This window comes from Papaver somniferum, chromosome 3 (genome assembly GCF_003573695.1).
Source record: "Papaver somniferum cultivar HN1 chromosome 3, ASM357369v1, whole genome shotgun sequence".
Classification (NCBI taxonomy): Eukaryota; Viridiplantae; Streptophyta; class Magnoliopsida; order Ranunculales; family Papaveraceae; genus Papaver; species Papaver somniferum.
In genome coordinates, this window is record NC_039360.1 from 212,217,797 (window position 1) to 212,238,745 (window position 20,949).

The 20,949-nt window shown below is 37.1% G+C and overlaps 1 protein-coding gene and 1 pseudogene across 1 annotated transcript; both read right to left on the reverse strand.

The window, feature by feature from the left end:
* Positions 1-4,153: 4,153 nt before the first annotated feature.
* Positions 4,154-5,591, reverse strand: LOC113360601 (transcription initiation factor IIB-2-like). Its single transcript, XM_026604097.1, has 3 exons — positions 4,594-5,591; positions 4,333-4,420; positions 4,154-4,216 (listed from the first exon to the last, which is right to left on the reverse strand). The coding sequence occupies exons 1-3, from the start codon at positions 5,589-5,591 to the stop codon at positions 4,154-4,156; spliced, it is 1,149 nt and encodes a 382-aa protein (XP_026459882.1).
* A 15,035-nt stretch (positions 5,592-20,626) lies between these two features.
* On the reverse strand, positions 20,627-20,726 carry LOC113362394 (annotated as a pseudogene).
* Between the last annotated feature and the right edge of the window lie 223 nt (positions 20,727-20,949).

Genomic DNA, 20,949 nt, shown 5'->3' on the forward strand with positions numbered 1-20,949 from the left:
TATGCATTTGGCATATATTTCAAAATGCAGCTAAACATCTTAGCCATGTTTTTGAAAAATTCGATAACTTCGCTAAGGAATTTAGCAACTGTGTATATGATTACGAGGAGGAAAAAGAATTTATAGATGCTTGGAAAAATATGCTTGAGAAATATAAGCTCCAAGATAATGAATGGTTGAGCAGATTATTCAATATAAAAGAAAAATGGGCTTTGGTTTATGGAAGAAATACCTTTAGTGCTGAAATCACCACCACCCAACGAAGTGAAAGCTTGAACAGTTTGGTAAAAAAATATGTCAACTACAAGTATGATATGTTGCGTTTTTTTCGTCGTTTTGAAGGGCTAGTTGATGATCGTCGTTATGAAGAGTTAAAAGCAGACTTCAAAGCAAGCCAGAGCTTCCCTGCACTTTCATTTCCGGTAAAGATTTTAAAACATGCAGCAATCGTATATACACATGAGGTTTTGAAATTATTTCAGAAACAATTATGTAGAGCTCATGATTGTACCGTGAATTACCTTGGCGACACTAGTACGACAGTTAGAAAATATGGAGTTATTCCTCATGCGCAAGAATATCACCGAACAATCATCTTTGATATGGAAAATAATAACATCTCTTGTAGCTGCAGGAAATTTGAATTCGCAGGCATCTTGTGTTCACATGCTCTAAAAGTTTTGTCCCTGCACAACATTAAAAGTATTCCTACTCAGTACATTTTAAAATGGTGGACGAAAGATGTGAAGTCCGGCAGTGTAAAAATAAGTCCAATAGCTACCACTGGAAATGACCCCAAAGGAGATATAATAAAACGTTACAGAGAGTTGTGTAGACTACACGTTCAGTTGGCGACAAGAGCATCAGAGTCAAGTGAAGCATATGAAATTGCTTTGTCAGGATTTAACAACACACTAGCATTCTCAGAGGAATAACAACTAAAGAAAATTCACAAGCAATGTTGCCAACGACCAATAATCTAGAAGAGCCAAGTGTAGTTGTACCCATCCACGGTGATAATGGTAATGTGAGGGGAATAAAAATCAAAGAAAAAGAAGTAGGTGTTAGCTCCAAAAGGCCACAAAGCGGTTTAGAGACAGAGACTAATAAGAAGAAAAAGGGCGCTTTAGAAACAGCCACTACCAAGCAGAAAAGAGCTCGAAGAACCCTGGTAGATCCAAAAAATAGTGATTCCCAGCATGTTATGGCTTCACAAAGCCATTTTCCCCATCCACCTCCACATCCACAGGTATTTATTTTTATCATTTTACAGTCCTAAATGCATGTGTATAAGTGTGTGCATATATATGTATTAATTAAGATTCTCTAAATGACAGGATACTGCTTGGTATGGAACAAGGTATATGCCCATGGCATCACAGTTCTTTGTTCAGGTACAATTTTTTATTTCGTCACTTATTCGATCCAGCAATGTTAACATGTCTTGCAATCAATTGGTGATTAATTATTTAGCTTTGTAATATTTGACTGTATATATTTTTCCAAACAGCAATCTAATGCGGGAGCCTACTACCAATCGTACTCGGACGGTGTATTTAACACCTTCCAGGTAATTTTTGTGTGCTTAACTTTGCTTTGAATACCCTATTATTGTGAAAAAAAAAGAAAGAAAATGATGTTTAGCTTTTATTGCAGGAACAACAAGGATTACAAGGACAAGGATTGCAAACGCGACAAATCTATAACTATCGCCAGTAGTTCCAAACAGTTCCAAATCGGAAATGCTGAATTAACATCCAAGTAAGACGAGAAGACAAGCTTTTGAGCCAATCAGTGATCAGATGGCCACCGTAGAATGTTTGGAGTTGCGTCTTATTGTTTAATTGCCGCAATCCTTGTAACAAAAATTTGGATGAGATTACAAGATATTAAGTTCACATTTATTTATTTGATCTAAACTTTGCTGGCTACATTATTTTCTTTGATGGAAAAAACTCATAACTTTATTGATTAATAAGGAGTTAGTAAAGATATATGTAACATCTTCGTACTCGTTTTGAAGTTCACTGTATTACAAGAGTTCAACTCGGAAACCATTCCAAAAGATTGTGATGAACATTCTCCAGATAATCTCAAAGCGCAGTCAAAAGAAAAGAGAAGAAGAATGAGAGATGTAGATTTTTGGTTCGGGAGATAAAAAAGGTAACATTATATATGCTTTTATGTTTTCATAATTATCTTTAACCGTAAATAGGATAATTGAATTATGGAAAAAAAAGGAAGCCACGTGTCAAAATCTAACTAGTGGGACACGAGGGCACATGGAGGAAGGGGACATGGGATCTGCACCCTCTCCTCTTTTCTTCCATTAGTATTAGTTTCCCTCCAAATGTTAGATTAAAAAAGATGCAGCTGCACATAAGTAAAATTTTAGATTTGTTTATGTCGTGAAAATGTTGTTCCTTTCCTTCAGAAAGGATGATCTTCTTGTAATTTTCCTTTGTAAAACAAGGATGCAGTTTAATATGCCCATACTCTGTTATTTTGGAATTCTACTCTATATTTTTCCTATGATAATGATAAATGAAATCACTATTACCACCCATAGCTCTTAAAGTTTGATCATGTTAAATTGTATAAATAAAGACCTCATTTGATTTCGTTAATATAATAGCCAAAGGACAAGGGATTCAATCCATTTCTCATTTTAATTCATCATTTTTTTTCCAGCCAATTCTTGTTATAGCTACCGTAATCCACGGATGCTGTTGATACATATCTTTTGGTTAAAAAGTAGGTTCCGCACAAAGATATCTATAAATTAGTCTAAGTATTTGTTGTTTTGATTTTTCTTTCCTTGATTATCTCTACTTTCTAACGGTGATTTACGGTAAACTAATTTGACACATGGCAAATTACTATTAATGGGACACAAAGGGACACCTTATTAGGTCACGGACGATCCGAAGCGCCCTTTATATGTTTGTTAATAAATGAAAATTTTGGCAGTAAGAATCACGGCTTTCTCTCTCTTTTCTAACTTTCCTTTTCATTTTCTTCTTTCCATTTATGTTCTTCTCCTCCATTCCTCCACTTGTTTATTTAACTTTCCTTTTGAAAATCAGTTTTTTAAAAATTCCATATTCACCTTAACCGAAATTAATATATGACATGATACTCGACCACCATTATTCTTACTGCAATTAAATCAAGTTTAATCAAGAACCATAGATATATCTATCTTGATAGAACCCAAACAAAGATTAAAACGATTTCCTTTTCTCTTTTTTTTTTTCTTTCTTTTTTTTATGAATGAAATCCTTTTTTTTTCTTTTATCATCTAGCTCATCTGTATAGAGAAACCAAGCCACTAATCTAAAGAAAAAAGTTAGGGAACTTGATGATTTTGCAATAACTATTGCTGTTCTAACGTTTTAAATTTGGGTAAATTTTCTTTTCATTTCGCATCGATTAAAGTAATGAAGATTTAGCAATATCCATGTTTTTATTACTGGAGTTTTGAGTTAATCATGAGATCTGTTGTTGGAGAAAGAAGGGAAGATTTTTGTTCCAGCCAACGAAATCAATTAAAAAATGAGGGTATATATGTAAATGATGCTGTATTAATTAGAGCAATTTTTGGAGTTGTAAAAATTTGTAGTCCCATTAAAGTGTGACTAGCTGACTCGGTAAAAAAAGAAGAAAAGAAAAGTAGAGCTCTTTCTTTAGAGCTTAAGTCACCGTTCTCAGAAGCACACTTGTTATGTTCTTTCGAAAAGACCCCAAAAATAGCGGCTGGAATGAGAGGTCACACGGCCCAAACCGTTCAACTAGAATGACTTTTTTTGAAGGCCAATACCAAGTAATATCACGGCTTGGGCTTTCGGGAAAACCGTTTCTAGGAGACTACTGATACTAAACCTTTCCAGCCACTTTGAAATGTCACAAAATCCTACCTTTATTTTTAGAAAAGAGATACTATCACCTTTTCATTCTAGAAGGAGAGGGAATATAATCATTAGACTCTTTTCTTCGTTCCCGTATAAGATACAAGAGTTATGCAACTGAGTACAAATATGCCTATTAATTTTGTTTAGCCTCCCATGTAAGGAAATGGTGCAAGTACCTTACCGAGATTATGCAGTTGGTTTGTGTAAAGTGATTTCACACTGAATCCATCTTGATCAAGGCGTCAGTATCTTACATCCAACTCCCCATCAAAAGGTGGCACTTCCCCAACTGCCAACAAAAAATTCTGAAATTCCAGTAATATATCATCATTAAAATTACTCCTCAAGTTCAAATTCCAGATGCTTAATTAAAACAGTCCCATAAAAAAGACATCTTTGTTTCTCACCAGCATAACCAAACCTGGGCAAAGAACTTTAAGTACTGTGCACCGAGCCAATTGTCATGCCAGAAGGAGATGTGCTTGGAGTCTCCAGGACGTATCTCCCATCTAGAATGAGAAACAATTATTAGATAAACAAACACAAAAAATACATATAATCGAACAGAATTATTAAGAAAATTTTAACTTGCCGCAATCAATTTGCCAAAAGATAAATAAAAATGCTAACATTCTGCACAGAAACTCATCAAGTTCTAACACTAACAATCTAAAAATCACACAAGGTGTTGAGATTCTCCCCTTTAGCAAACCAAGCTGGTATCAGTCCAGGGGCATGAGGATGAATGTCTTTGTAGGTATTCTGGATGGTGCTTATTGCAACTCCAGTTGCATCTGAAACATCTTGAAGCAGTTTTTTATCGGCGGATAATTGGGTTATCATGTAAATAATAGCAGCTGCAACTGAAACCGGGCTCCTCCTTATATCAACATCCTGCTCTTCCAACTTATCAAGTGCTTCCCGGGCAGCTTTAACAGCTTGGTTGGTCATACCAAGACGTGAACAGAAACGTCTCAAAAAGTCCCCTGCATGTATTCCCTTTCCAAAGTTTACTCCCAGTTGACTCACTATGTAAACCCTTGCGCGACCGATATCCTTCTTTGTTGCTCCATTGGCAACGCAGCAAATTTCCTTCATGGTGCGAGGTCTGTCTTCATCTCGACAAGCTATCAACAAGCAGGCAGCCAAATATGCATCTTTGTTTTTTCCTACCCGGGACTTCTGATGTGCCACCACATTCTTATATATCTCACTCGCCCTATCCTTGATGGTCGTAACAAGCCCCAACCTGTCGCACATGGTGGCCATGGTTGTCAAGTCTTGTATAAGGCCGGCTTGGTCGGGCTTCAAACAACGATTGTTGAAACGTCGACCAAAAGACATGAAAGAATTACCACCAGATTTGCCACTTAGCTTTGCGATCACAGTGGAGAGGCCACCATCAGCGAGGTAAGGATTTGATTGCTCCCCAACGCGGACACTGTCATTATCAATCGCGTAGTCATCTACAAAGATCCTCCACTCGGCAGTATCATCAATGTAGTGTGATTCTAAGACAAGACCACATTCCATACAGATCATGTCTCCAGCGGAGCGATCAAATACCACTATTGTACTTTTCTTACAACCTGAGCAATTCTCATCCACAGTCGGAACACAACTTTCTTGCTTCTTCAACTTAAAACCTGAGCAATTCTCAACCTCCATTGAAACACACATTCTCGCTTCTTCGAATAATGAATCCTGAAAACACCTTAAACTCTAAACACCCTACGGGCTGATGATGTCTCGCTTCTCTGAAAGTTTGATTTTATTGTGAGGGGAGAAGATTTGATTATCAACCTATATATAGGGGATCGTCTCTTCCGTTTCGTCCTATTCCTCTAATAAAAATAAGACGCGTGTCTTTATCGAAATCTATATTGATCTGGAAAAAGGATATTGTTAGACTTTTAAAAGGAAAGTGATTTTTATAGAAGTTCCGGTCCCCGTTCAAACTCCGTTGTTATCCTCATCCTACTATGTCCTCTTCTTGGAAGATACCGACTCGAGCAATGCTTGAGAGTTGCGACGGTGCCCGAGAGTATAAGCAACCTCGTGCGCAGTGGCGGCACCATGTGAAGAATTGTATCCCAACATAAAAGAACTTTATATTCTTTAGGAGCATCCATAGTCATTATTGTCTCCCAACATTCTACTCTTTGCTCGCTGCTCTAGCCATATGGATCCGGTGATTTGGTTTCATTGTGAGAAGTGTTGGAAGTTCAGGCAAGAAGGTTCACGAGAGGTTCTGCAGTAAAGTGGGACACGAAACTTGTTGATGCCGATAAGTCAAGAAATCAGGGAAGAAGACCTAGTTCGATTACCATGATCTTGTCACTAAATCAGGTGCATTGCCAAGTCTAGCCGCAGCTAACTATGCTCTCAAGGATTGTGTTCAGTTGGTCAAGGTATATTTTGGAGTTTAAGTAAAGGAACGATTAGTTGATGACGATTTGGTAGAAGATTTGAATGAAAACAGTTGCCAAAAAGACAGGAAAAAAAGGGATTCTGAAAGATATGAAAAGAAGACTAAAACCTACAGCAAAGATATATCCAATACTCCTCACGACTGCTCACATCTTAACAGAGAGGATCTTTCCTCCTCTCAAGGCCACCATCTTTATCACCATTGTCGCAGCTGCATACAGAGTCCACCATCATCTGCATCGCATTCACCACCTGCATACCCACCAACAACAGCTACAGTACGTCCATCTTTTGCATCTCCATCACCACCATCTGCATACAGTCCACTTCACCGCCGCATACTTGCATATAATTTATACACTACGGGAAAAATATACATGTACAACTGGAGATTTACAACACTTCGCTATACATCGTAGAAAGTCCTATGTTTTACAACTGGTTTCAAAGGAAGAGTTGTCGTATATCATCACTACCAACCCTTAGGAACAAGGGGTTGCGCTAAGAAAACAAACGACAACTCCTTTAGCAAAATTGTTGTGACGACATTTAGGTATAACAACTTTGTTTCATAAGTGTAGTGACTTAGCCTATCACAATTCTCACAAGTGTTGTTGAAGAACACAAAAATATGATAATGAAAAATATGTTAGAGGGGAGATTCGAACATGAACCTAATGCATGGATGTCTAGCTCATCAACCATCCTTACAGTTCACAAGTTTAGGTTTTTTTCTTTTTTTTCTAATAGAAACGTATAACAACACTTATAAGTGTTGTTGAAGTTAAAATATAGAATGTGGGAAAAAATGAGGTTTGGGGGATTCTCATTTCTGCTAAATTTTTCTCACTTCTGCTAAAAATTATTTTGGTCTCCGGTTCTACTAAATTTTTCTCACTTATGATAAAAACTATTTTCTCTAACACCCCCCACTAAATTCTAGAAATTTAGGCTTTTTGAGATTGGGTAGAAATATCCAAAAGAAGGTTTGTTTAAGGTTTCAGAGAATATTCTGATGGAATCTTACATGTAAAGGGTTCATCTTTACAAATTTTTAAGGTTTCGTAGAATATTCTGAATGAATCTTATCTGTAAATGGATGAATTCGTCGTTCTTACCAAATTTTTGACTTATAGTAGTCCACTCATGGCCAGGATCGATCTGGGAGCCTGTTATGCATACAATATGCAGAAATAGGGTTTGTTTAAGGTTTCGTAGAATATTCTGAAGGAATCTTACCTGTAAATGGATGGGTTCGCCGTTCTTACCAAGTTTTTGACTTATACTAGTCCACTCACGGCCATGTTTCGATCTCGGAGCCTGGTATGCATACAATATGAAGAAGTAGGGTTTGTTTAAGGTTTCTTAGAATATTCTGAAGGAATTTTACCTGTAAATGGATGGATTCATCGTTCTTACAAAGTTTTTGACTTGTAGTAGTCAACTCCCGGCCTGGTTTCGATCTCGGAACCTGGTATGCATACAATATGCAGAAATAGGGTTTGTTTAAGGTTTCGTAGAATATTCTGAAGGAATCTTACCTGTAAATGGATGTATTCGTCGTTCTTACCAAGTTTTTGACTTAGAGTAGTCAACTCGCGGTCAGGTTTCGATCTCGGATCCTGGTTTGCATACAATATGCAGAAATAGGGTTTGTTTAAGGTTTCGTAGAATATTCCGAAGGAATCTTACCTGTAAATGGATGGATTCGTCGTTCTTACCAAGTTTCTGACTTACAGTAGTCAACTCGCGGCCAGGTTTTGATCTCGGAGCCTGGTATGCATACAATATGCAGAAATAGGGTTTGTTTAATGTTTCGTAGAATATTCCGAAGGGATCTTACCTGTAAATGGATGGATTCATCGTTCTTACCAAGTTTCTGACTTATAGTAGTCCACTCCCGGCCAGGTTTCGATCTCAGAGCCTGGTATGCATACAATATGCAAAAATATATTTTGTTTAAGGTTTCATAGAATATTCCGAAGGAATCTTACCTGTAAATGGATGGATTCATCGTTCTTACCAAGTTTTGTGTGTGTTTAAGGTTTCGTAGAATATTTCCATGGAATCTTACCAGTAAATGGTTGGATTCATCGTTTTTGTGCACTTTAAAACTTCTTGGTTCATAGTTTGTAAGTCGTTATACCGAACTTGAAGTTTGAATCGACACTGAGCTTCATTTTCATCAATTTCGATGATGTATCATGCTAATTTTGAAGTCAGAACCCTCTCAGAGCTTCGTGGTTCATAGATTATATGCCATTATACAAAGTTTGAAGTTCGAATCGACATTGAGCTTCATATTTATCGATTTTGATGATGTATCATGCTAAGTTTGAAGTCAGAACCCTCTCAGAGCTTCTTGGTTCATAGTTTGTATGTCGTTATACCACATTTGAAGTTTGAATCGACACTGAGCTTCATATTTATCGATTTCAATGATGTATCATGCTACTAATGTGAACTAAAGCTACTTCATGACCTGTATGACTAGTCGAAATTATTTCATGACCTATGTAACTAGTCTAAATTCTAACCGGAAGCACAAAGAGAAAGCACAAAAGCACAAAGAAACACACCAATTATCGAATTCATTTCTTATTTTTAAGCCTCATTCTTATACATTTTTTGGATTTTTTTATATCAGAATGTCGATAACAATATGCTAAATTTATTCATATTTTTATTGGATTTTTTTTCGTGTCGAAGGTTGATAATAAAACCGAATACATGAGTGTGTATTAGCACAAAGAAAAACACACATGCTTCTTAATCCGTAGGAGCATCCCAAAATACAATCTCAACCGTGAAATCATTTTCCCAATCCGTATGAGTGGATCAAACAAAATCTGGTCCGTCCAACATTTTCATTCACCCACCAAACCCTCCCTCAACCACCCAACAAAATCTGGCCATCCACTAAATGGTTCGAGCATGTGAAGATCGTGTGTGCAAGAAGATAAGTGAACGTGTCTTGCTACTCACCACATCTTTTCTCTAGGAAGAACATATTGAAGTTTCATTTCTCATTTTTCTGCTTTGCCAAAGATCTACTTAAGTCTCTGCAAAAGGAAAAGGCGACCTCATAGAAATGGGGTCTGATAATGGGAGTTGCAGAAGCAATTCATGGCAGCAGCTCTTTGAGAAAGAGATCTGGAATTCGTTAATTTTCAGGATGCCGAGTTCAATCTCTTCCTACAAATTCGAACATCAACTCCAGTACCTGAAGGTGCTTATCAAGTCAAGAAGCATGAATGTAATCTGAGATCCTGAGAGGGTAATTTTTCTTGAGACAGTGGTGCTGATTGAGTTATTGGCATGATTGAACTTGGGGCTGTGGGATCGATTAGCATCTCAGTTAGAGGTGTAAACTGGTGAAAGCAACATCAAGATCTGAAGGTACAAAAGTCCAGAATGGAGAGTTCTGTGGGTATTTGAGTGAATTGCATATTATGGTGATTGAATTTGGGTACAGATGGAAGATATTCATGGTGATTCTACAACAGCAACATCAATGATTGATTGACCTAATTCTGGTGTTAGCTAATGGTGATGATTGTGTGGATAATTCTGCTGATGAGAATGAAGACGAGATACTTGCAACTCGATGTTGATTACAAGTGAAGACAAGTCAGAATTTGGGAGTTTTGGCATCGATTGATATTCTCCATTGATAAAAAGCAACAGCAGCAAATACAATTTGGGGGTATTGATCGATTGTCTTTGAGCCGAAATCCAGATGAGAGCTGTGTTTGAGATAGAGAAGACTCGATTGACGAGTTTGTTGGCTGGAGTGGATCTGTTATAAGGGGTTCTTGGAGTGGTCTGAAACTTGAGTTAGTGGTGATCTGTTTAATGGTAACAACAGCCACATCAATGGGTTCAGTTGTATGCAGACATGGTAATGGCCTTGAGTCTGAAATGGAGTTGTATGGGTAATTGGCTGGAGTTCGTGCAACCAGTGGTAATGAAATTTGGAAATGGTGCTTAGTATATATGGAAATAGAGATGGAGTCGAACTGGGACAGAGATGGGAAGTGGTGCTGGTGATGTGCAACAGCCAAGTAGAAAAACTTGATGCTCAGATGGGATACAGAACAAGAAGGTGTTGTGGCTGGAGCAGGTTCAGATAATGGAAAGTGATGTTGTGGACCAGCAGCTGGATTGGGCTCGGTTAAGGCTTTCTCTGACCAACTTGGATCCTTGAGAGCAAGTTTAAATAACCAGCGATAAGAAGAAAGAAAGCGGGGCCGTCAACAGGGAACAAAACAAGGGTTTGCTGCTTTAGTTTTCTTCTTGCTATGTTTTGCTAGATTTCCATGTTAGGGCGACAGATGAACTTGTAGATGTTAGTTTATTTTGTGTTCTAAAACAAAGTCAGTTTTTAGTGCTTAATGAATGTTTGAGTGTCTCAATTGATGGTTTTGATTTATAACCCTTTCATGTTTTATGCCAAGTATACTTCATAGTTCGGTATTAAACCATTCCATTCTAGACCTGATTCATTATTGTCTATGATAATTCTTTGACTATCTATTCCATGTATAGTTAGTGCTTCGGATATCTACATTTAGGTCGAGACCAGCTGGTGTTGCAATGGAATTGGAATGGGTATTTGCAGTTACCTGTGATGGCAAGATGGTGTTGCAGGTGATGTTGCAATGGAATTGGAATGGGTATTTGCAGTGAGGTTGTATCTGCTTAAGCCATTTGATGTTGCTGAAAAATTTGCTGAATTAAGTGCTACTGAAATTGAAGGAGGAGAGGAGAGTATCTAGAGAGTTGTCTTGCCAGGTGAAAATTGCTAAGTTCTTTGTTTGAGTTTCTGTTTAATGATTGTTATTAGTGATGTAGATACACTTTTCTAATTTCTAATTACTCATTTTTGGTTTTGTGGTCCTGTAGATACATGATGAAGCGAAAAAGTTCTCTTATCAGACTGGTGTTAAAGTCGTTGTTGCATATGGTGGAGCACCAATGCACAAGCAGGTTTGTTGCTCTCCCGCATACTTATTTTGTTTGTATTCACTGGCTATGTTAGTTGGTATAATTCTTTGAGTAGAATTTGGCAGTGCAGTTGATTTTTTTCAGCAATTTAAAATATCGTATATCACATCATTTGTAGTTGTACTATGTTCTTCGTTCACACACATACAGGAGTTACATGTTTTATTTTTTTGTAGGTGCATTTGATCTTAAGTAGTGAATGTGGCTTTTTATTGATTGTCCATGGATTGAGTCTAACAATCCATAATTATAGCCTATGGTATTGACATCTGCTAACTATTGAGAGAGGCACTGCCTGTTTTTTAATTGAGGCGCAGTTGCTCTTTTCTACCCTGCCGTTTGTTAAATACTATGAACATCTGTGTGTCATCTATAAAGAAAATAAATTTGTTTGTTTCAGAAGAAGATTTAAGTCTGAATATTTTAGAGTAGCTAAAGATTATAAACATTAACCTTGAAGTACTTGCACAGAACTGTTACATTTTCAGCTCTAGTGATCTTATTAGCTTAAGCTCGAGTTTGTTTCAACTTCAGCTCTCGCTTATGGCTTGTGTGAGACAATGCCATTACAAAGTTTTGGTGGAATATTTTTCTTTCCTTCACTTTTTTATTATTGCATGCCTTAACCCTGTTGCAGTTTCTTTGTTAATGGTTGGTCAAGTGCAAATATGGGTTTTAAAACTGTGATATGTTTGTTTGAGCGTGACCTTTTCTGGTTGTGCAGGGATGCCATTCATGCTAGAGATTTAGAACACCAGCAGGCATGGTCTCGAGTTCAAAGTCCATAATCTTAACTGGATGAACATGGCTTGGAGATCTGGTTTACAATCTCCTATGCGTTCAAGAGATGCAGCTCCAATACAGACACCGCCTGTCGTTGAGCCTTGGTGCCGAGATATTCTTAGTTTGTCTACGGAATGTCAACTGATAGTGCATGACTTTTCACGAAATCTCAAGGATGTGGTGCAGCAGCAACAAGTAACAACTTCTGTAACTGAACGATTATTGGTGCACAACATTTTGCAGCAGCTGTTGTTGCTTAAATGGTTTTTTCCGTAAACTAAGCATCTCCTCTTGATGGTGATGGGCACGAAAGGTTTGTGTTTGCCTGGGATTCTCATCACTGATACCAGCAAGTCAATGGTGAGCAGTTACACGATTCCAAATTCGAATCAGCACAGTTGCATACTAGGGTGAATGTTCTCATATACATCTTAATCTTTTTAGAGTGTGTTTTGGAAACTCCACTTTTGTAACAAACATCTATATCACTGCCATTTTTTGAATATGTTTAAGACTAGCAGGTTAACTTGAATGAATGTAAATGTGTTACACTGGTACGTTAATGCGAATGCGAATTCGGTTTCGGCCCTAAATTTTTTTCTTCAAAATAGTATTATGCACACAACTCCAAACAAAAGTTGTATTTTCGTATTCATCTACTGAAAACAGAAGTTGTTACTTTAAATATTACAATCCTTAAAGGTGTTGTGTTAGACATTATGACTATACTGGTAATTGTTGTTGCATATGTTTCTACGATATGCTACTTATGTTGTCCACGATTGTTCTACAATACAAGCAAGAGTTGTGTTAGGTTATCAAAAAAAATCGAAAGAGAATCACAACATTGACAAACTATTGTCGAACCATGAATCACATCACCCTTTACAACACTTGTCAACCATTGTAGAAAAACTTGGACTTTCTACAATACCCCCGTTCCACAATGCATGAAATGGAGTTGTCGTAGGGGTACTGCAACTCTTATCATGTGTCGTCAATGATGATTTTTCCCGTAGTGATAGCATCATCACCTTGAGTTCTACCTGCAATTCGCGTCCCTCATCACCAGACCATCATCAGGCAGCTGCAGTCCGCCAACAGTCCTCTACAAAGTCATTATCACCAGCAAGTGCATCTTTTCTACAATACCAGCGTAATACCACCAGCACTTCATACCAACCACCAACTGGAACCATACAACCACAGTCCACCTGCTCTATGTTTCGGTTTGCTTAAGTGGTTTTAAAAGCTTTGTTTCTCCTTTAATCATCCATATCATGAACTCCAGTAGCTAAGCATATTGATTAGGGACGATTTCGACGTCCGAACATGAATTTAAGTTGATATTTAAAAAGCCTGTTTTCTCGCAATTATTTCGTTATTGCCAATTTCTACAGCGCTAATATTATTTATGGATTATTTATTAACTGTTTAAGTTCGAAATTAAATTGTTAATTCATAATTTTATTGCTAGTTTTCGTTTTCTTCAACCGGTAATTATCTAGAGAATATAAACAGAAGTAGCAATATATGGGTATTGATGATGGGACTTTGTTAAGTACCCATATGTAGAAATTGACATTATCAGGTAATTCAAGCCTTTGATTTTATCATAGGAACAATCTTATTTCATAAAACTTAGAGCACTTGTTTAAGTCCACCTAGAGAGCGTACTTCTAGGAAACTTGATAAGTAGAATTTGGTAGTCGAGCGCTTCTGTATCAGGTGAACTTATGAGATAATAACGGAATAGTTGAGCATATTAATTATTTTAGGGTTGTTAGTAACAATATACTTTGCAGAAACTATCTATATCAATAAGATTTACGTTTTGTAACTGAGAAATAGTCCTTGATCATTCTCATCCTCATATTTGCATTTATTTGTGTTAATTGTCTTGCATTATTCTTATTACGAAATTGAATTGACAATTTTATCTCAACTCCCTTGGGACGAACCTGCTTATCTGTATACTTCTAGTTAGTTTAAAGAGAAGTAAGGAATATATTATTTGCGAGTTGACACCTCGTCAAAATTGGTGCCACCGTCAGGGAACAGTCAGTAGTTTGAGTTGTTAATTGATTTTCTGTTTTTGCATCTAGTTTTCCTAGCATTTTTAGGGGCGACCCCGAAGGAATTAGGGGAGACTTTTTTATTCCCATCCCATAGGTGTGGTTATGGGATGTTGATGAGAACGAAAGTGCGACACATTTTCACCCATAAATATATTAGCTGGGACTCATTTTATCACTAATAAACTTGTTTATGGGTATTTTTAGGAAATAAACGTTTTTGGAAGAATCGGCTCGAAAAACTGCTAAGGGTACCCCCGAAGGACATTTACTAAGCGGACTCCAATTTTGGCTAAGGGGCACCCAGTTACTAAGGGGCACCCCTAATTTCTATTCGTACACCGGACTCAGATAAGTGGCACCCATCTTCTTCTTCGTTTGAATCTGAAATTGGTGGGAATAATTGAGCTTCACGAACCAGAATTAAGGTTTGTAAGTTGGAGTTGTTAGAGGGAGACTAAAGCGCTAAAACTTTTTGGGTTTTCTTTCCTAAGCCAAACAGGGCTGGTAAGGTCGTTGGAATCGATTCAGTTTGGCTGGTTAGTCGTGTGAAAGAAAAACAGGGAACTTTGAAAACCCGAGACTACTGATGGACTTTTTGGAAGAGTTTCAGTGAGACTCAATCACTGATTCGATTGGATGAAATTGAGAGGCCCAAACAATGTTGGTATGGTTGTTCGAACGAGCCTAATTGGGATGGATAATGGTATGGAGGCAAAACAGAGGTAAGAAACTCGGATTCTTCTGAATTCAAGTCCTGAGGATTTGCCGAGTGTTTTTAGGGATTTTCTCATACATGTTGATTGTGTTGACCCTATTTCGTCTAAAAAGGGAAGGTATGTGGGTTAGTTTCGAAGAAAAAGGAATGAAACGTGCGATAATGAGAAAACAGATTGGAAGAGATACACGGGGTTCTGTTGGGGTTGTTTTGGAAAGTTTGAGCATGTTTACAGCGTGTTGACTCACTTTTGAATGTTAACCGAGTATAATGGAGTGCGTCTGCAGCAATTGAACGCATGAAGGAGGAAAGAAAGGGAAGAAAATATCTCGAGGATATATTCTTTTACTGCCGAGTAATGGAGGAATATTTGGAGTGATTGAGCGAGATATTTTGGTGCTGCTGGCTATATAAAGGGTGTTGGTGCTGTATAGAAGGGTATCGAGTGATAGGGGTAAAGAACAGAGGGTTGCATAGCATATTTCTCTACTGCTGCAGAGAAGAAGAAGAAGAAAAAGAAGAATAACAATTGACGTCCACTGACTGTCGCAGAGAACTGTCGTTAATAAACAATACTCGTAATTGTCAGTTTGGCACGCTTAATTTGAATTTGCAACAACTCTTGTAACGGTGATTTCTGTAACGATCTTACAGCGCTGCAGATTCATTGTACTATTAGTTTTCTTTAATAAAAGCATCATTTGATCTATGAATTATATTTTGAATGTGTTCTTATCATGAGAAGCTAAACCCCGACACTGGGTCGACGGAGGAAGATGAATTTCATACATGGGTGAGAATTTATTTTATTCTCTATTTGACTTTTACACTAATTAAAATAGAATTATGATTTTGATTAATTAGTTATCATTTTATTTGATGGGTCATGCTTGCTTAAATGTTTGATATCCCATGCTTATGATTTATAACTAATATTTTGAGAATCTACCTTGGAAAAATCAGAGTTGATGTTGTTTTATTTGTTGAGCAATAATTGTTGAGAATAAATAATTGATCCTTATGATATGAATTTGGTGGAATCCTTGACCCAGTAACTCTCCTTTTATTGTTAAATCTTTAAATTTAATCTTCACAAGTCTTAGAGTTCGATTCTTATTTACTACAACAACAAATCAAAAATTACATCATTTTGGCGCCGCCGACGCAGATTTGTTTTTAGATTAATTTTTAGGTTTATTTTTACTTATTTTGTACAATATTTTCATTTCATTTTAGATTTTATTATTCTTTTTATGCGTTTCTTTTAGTGTTTGTTTTTAGGGACTTTTTGAGGATGATGACTTCTTCCGAGGAGACGTCACCTAAGATGACGCTGGCGGAATATAAGCATAGAAAGTCAAATTATCGGGCAACCTCATCTGAGATAACGCTTGGTGAATATATGCATAGGCAACGGTATGGAGTTTTTGCTCCACAAATGGTAAGTGAAGAATCTCCTCTAATTATATATGAGAAGTATTACAAATACACACCACCTAGTTTGGAACAAAGATTGTGAATTCTGGAATGCCAAAAATTATTTAATGATGATGATGATCAGTCTTGTAGTGACACTCTGTTCCAGACAGAATTTGTAGATGAGCCTGTGGATGATTGCGTAGATGATTTTCCTAATTCGATAGATGAATCTATCTCACAAGATAATTCACCAAACTTAGAGGTTGTTTCTAGTCCCCTAGACTTCCAAAAGTTACCTAATTAGGGTTAGAATTATGTGCTTCTAAATTTTGTTGGAGTACTTTGCATCTAAATACCCAGAGGATTTGCCTATTTCTGAAATCGTGCATGAACCAATTGATGTTTACCTAGTCCCCATAGAATCCCTATATTATGTTCTTTACACACTTCCATGTGTTGTAAAAACTAGGTTCGGGGGTAATTCTCTATTTCTGACAGTTTCAGTGTCACCATATTTTCATAGCATAATTGTGAAGCTGTCGTCTGTAAATATTGTATTTTGGGTTGATCCCCAAATTTTCAGAATGTTAGTTTATGGGGATCCTTTTTGTACATTCCAGTAGGTGTATTTTTATTTTGTTTATTTTTATATTTTCGTTTACTTTTTGCATCTTATAAATTTCCCATCTTAAGTTTTGCGTTGGATGACTCAATTACATTGAGGAAAATGTAATGTTTAAGTGTGGGGGAGTGGTTAACTTTTTACTTTACTGTTTCAGGATTTTTTCTTGCAAATTATGATCAGCTATGTAGTGGGTCTAAAAAAAATAAAAATTTGTTGTTAGGGTTATGACCAGCTGTGTAGCGGGTCTTGGAAAAAAAAATTACTATGATTGTTAGGGTTATGACCAGCTGTGTAGCGGGTCTTTTCTCTTTTCTTGCATGTTATTGATAGACACATTTTTGTCTCTGATATAATCTCAATTGTATATATTGTTAGTGCTCGATTTTGTATTTATTTTGGCTTTTTATGTCTTTGTAGGTGTTTTTGGAAAAATAAGATTTTGCGGCGAAATTGGCTCGAAAAGTGTTTTTGCGTTCATGGGAAGACATTTGCTATTCAGACCCTCACTTTGGATAAGGGGTAACTTAATTTCTAAGGGGCATCCCATTTCCAGACAGCTGCTAATCGCGCCCCTACTCTGGATAGGGGGCGACCATCTTCGACATTTGAATTATCAGTTTTGGCGGGAAAATGAACCATCACACATGCAGATTAGGGTTCGAGATTCAAGCGATATTTAAAGAGATTCAAGGGCAGATTATTGTTGGGATGATCCTGCTAGAGTATAATGGAGCTGGTAAGGGTGTTTTGAATGACCATAATTGGCAGCATGATCGTGTTGGAGCAGAACGGAGAGGAACTATCACGGACATCCTGATTCGGTAGAAGGTGGAGTTATATTCAGATTTGGTTGTCGGGTTGGATTGGTAGGAACCTATTTTGATTAAACAGGGAAGGTAAGGCGGCCATATTTGAGAAAAGATGAGTAGTTATCGATTTGCATCAAAACAGAGAGTTGCATATATTCTCAGCAATTTTTAGATTATTCCGGGAAAGATACAGGTAGATAAGGAAATAGGATTCTATGTTGAAGTTAAGACTATCTTTGAGAGAGTCTGGGACGTTGGATTTGGTTTGGAAGACGCGTGAGAAGCAAAACAGGGAGTGTTTGAAGCCACGTATGAATATGGAAATAATAGATAAAACCCGTAACTTTGGAAAAAAGAAAAAGGAGATTTCTTGGAGATTAAATCGACCTGTGGGCTATAAAAGGAGTTGGGATAGCTCATAGAAGACTTACGAATCCTTTCAGAGAAGTTTAGAACACCACAGAGCTCCAGAGATCGAGTTGCAGGAAAATACCTTATTCTGCTGTTGCTGCTGAAGAGGAAGAACACGAAGAACATTGACGCACAAGCAACTATCGCAGAAAACTATCATTGTTTCACAGCAGAACCTATGTGTCGTTCATCACAGCAGTTGCATTAGATCTTTAGCTACTATTTTATCCCTGTAACAGTGATTCTGCAACACCAACAAACTGTTGCGAATCGTCTGTATTATCACTTTTCATCTTTTTAATCATCTTTTGAGCCATAAACAAATATTTTGAGATCATGATTAATATGAGGAGCTAAACCCCATTGCTGAGGCGATATAGGAAGCTATTTTTCCAACAAAAAGTGGTATATTCTTATTTATTTATTTATCGCAATTATTTTTATGATTGTTTTTCCTTGAGTGAAAATTGTTTGAATGATTCTTGTTAAGCAATTGTTATTTCTTTTGATAGAGCATGCTTGGACCTAGGTTTTTGATGTTCTATGCTTCGGATTTACACTTGTTATTTTGAGAATCTACTTGTTGCAATAGTTTAGAATCAAATTGAACGAAAAAAATTGCATGAATATAAATATTGGATTAAATCACTTCGAATTTGGAAAATAGCGGAATCTTAGCCTCGGTGTTCTTTTAATATTGATATCAACTTTGATTGAGTTTGCTATAATTTTTAGTGAGTTTTCTATTTTAATATTAGAATTTAAGTCTAATTGATATCCTTCACAAGTCTGAGAATCGAACCACTTTTACCACTATCTACAAATCACATAAATTTTTGGCGCCGCCGACGCGGACTTGTTTTTAGGGTTTTAGATTTTTTTTTTTTTTTTTGTTCTTTTTTATGTTTTTGGGTATTTATCTTGTGTCAACAGGTTCTGGATCATAAAGAAAATTGAGCCAAAGAGTTTGGTGATTTCATAAAGACTTGGAGCTAAAGATTAAAGCAAAAAGAACAGAAAAGAAGACAATTTTATTTTAGACAATTTTAGTTTAGGGTTTGTTTATTTTCTTTTAGGAAAAAAAAAAACTGTATTAGGGTTTATTATTTTTGTAATTTTTCTTTACTTTTTGGACTTTTGGACTTTGGGACATTATTTTTTTTATTACCCTATGGAAGGGTACTTTAAATATAAACTGTTTGCAGAGAAGGAGGACAATTACGATATTGTCTCTGCACCTTGGGTTCGTACACTAGACATCGGAGTCAGTGGCCCGAGTCGACTACAACCGATTCATCTCCCGTCTGGAACGGGAGGTAAGATTCTAAACACTCGTGAATCCCCTGTCAGCGAGTTACTGGACTCCTTCGTATGCATATATGTTGATGACTGAATACGGACATTTATTTTTCTAGCAAAGGGAAAGGCCTGGCCATACAGGATAAGGGTTCGGATTTCATCACCGTTCATTTCTTGCCCGCTTTAGGAACACGTAACCTACGCGAACCTAAGCCTAAAATTTTGACTAGAACGAGACCGATAGGGTAACGAGCTTAACAGGAAAGTCATTCGAAAAATATTGGTTACTCTTTTAAGCATACTTCGAAGTTCTTGACGGTTTCTGTAAGTTGAATGCGTGACTGCACCGCCTTGTAATACCGGTGAGGCCTTGGGTATCAAAGCTCCACCGAGATTCCCTCGCCTCTATTCAACATACGTTAACTCGGATTGATTCCATAGGGGTTTGCTTAAATTGTAATGAATTCCCGTTCGAAGGATTAGAAGCTGGTCTAGAAACAATCTAAGTGGAGCCATCATGCTTTTTGTTTGCTAGAAATCAATAGGTTTGATTTGGTTGAGTCGGCCTTGATCTGTGTTTGCTTACCCTTCCAATTTAGAAAATTCTATTGTATGCCTGAACGTAAAAGAGACGCACTAGGTAGATTTGTTAAAGAGAAACCTAGTAGTTCGAAGTGTCTCGATTACCTTAATCTAGAGAGTTCGAATTTTGAAGAGTCTGTTTTTGAACGTCCTTTGATTGAGGAGAGAATCCCTGTGCTCCGATAGCGCCAGAAATGGCAACTTTGAAAGCTTTGTTGAATCCAACTAGGACTACTCGTCCTTCGTGTATTAAGTTAGCTGAAACGGAGGCACCCTATGAACTGAAACCTGGGACCTTACAGATGCTCCCAATCTTTTTAGGGAAACAAAATGAAAACCCTTATTACCATGTTAGGGATTTTGAGGAAATTTATAGTACTCTAAGATTTAGAGGCTTAGATGATGATGCTTTGAAACTTAGGTTATTCCCATTTTCCCTGAAAGATAAGGCCAAGTCGTGGCTATATAGTTTGGACTCCGAGTCAATTGAGACATATGAACAACTTACATCTGCCTTTTCAATAAGTTTTTCCCTAGGCAAAAAACATCATCTATTAGGACGCAAATATGCACATTTTCACAACAAGAGGGAGAATCTTTATATAGGTATTTGGAAAGGTTCAATGATTTATTATCCCAGTGTCCTCATCATGGTTTAGAAAAGGTTAGGCTAGTTCAGATCCTTTATGAGGGTTTAGATTATTCCACAACGACCATGGTTGAGTCTCTATGCACTGGTGGATTTGAAAACCAAACTGTTGATGCGGCGATGGAATTTTTTAATGAAATCGCCGAAAAAACCCAGCAATGGGAAAATAGTAGGGCACCCCAGAAAACAATTCTTTTAAGTAGAGGAAACGTTAATAGGGTAGAAGGAGGC

What these genes read in the sequence shown, in the direction of transcription:
- LOC113360601 (XM_026604097.1), bottom strand. Translation starts at nt 5,591, where the DNA reads ATGTGTGTTTCAATGGAGGTTGAGAATTGCTCAGGTTTTAAGTTGAAG. An exon ending in GGGGAGAATCTCAACACCTT is followed by an intron (nt 4,421 to 4,593) that starts GTGTGATTTTTA and finishes TTCTCATTCTAG; the next exon opens with ATGGGAGATACGTCCTGGAG. An exon ending in ACTTAAAGTTCTTTGCCCAG is followed by an intron (nt 4,217 to 4,332) that starts GTTTGGTTATGC and finishes CTGGAATTTCAG; the next exon opens with AATTTTTTGTTGGCAGTTGG.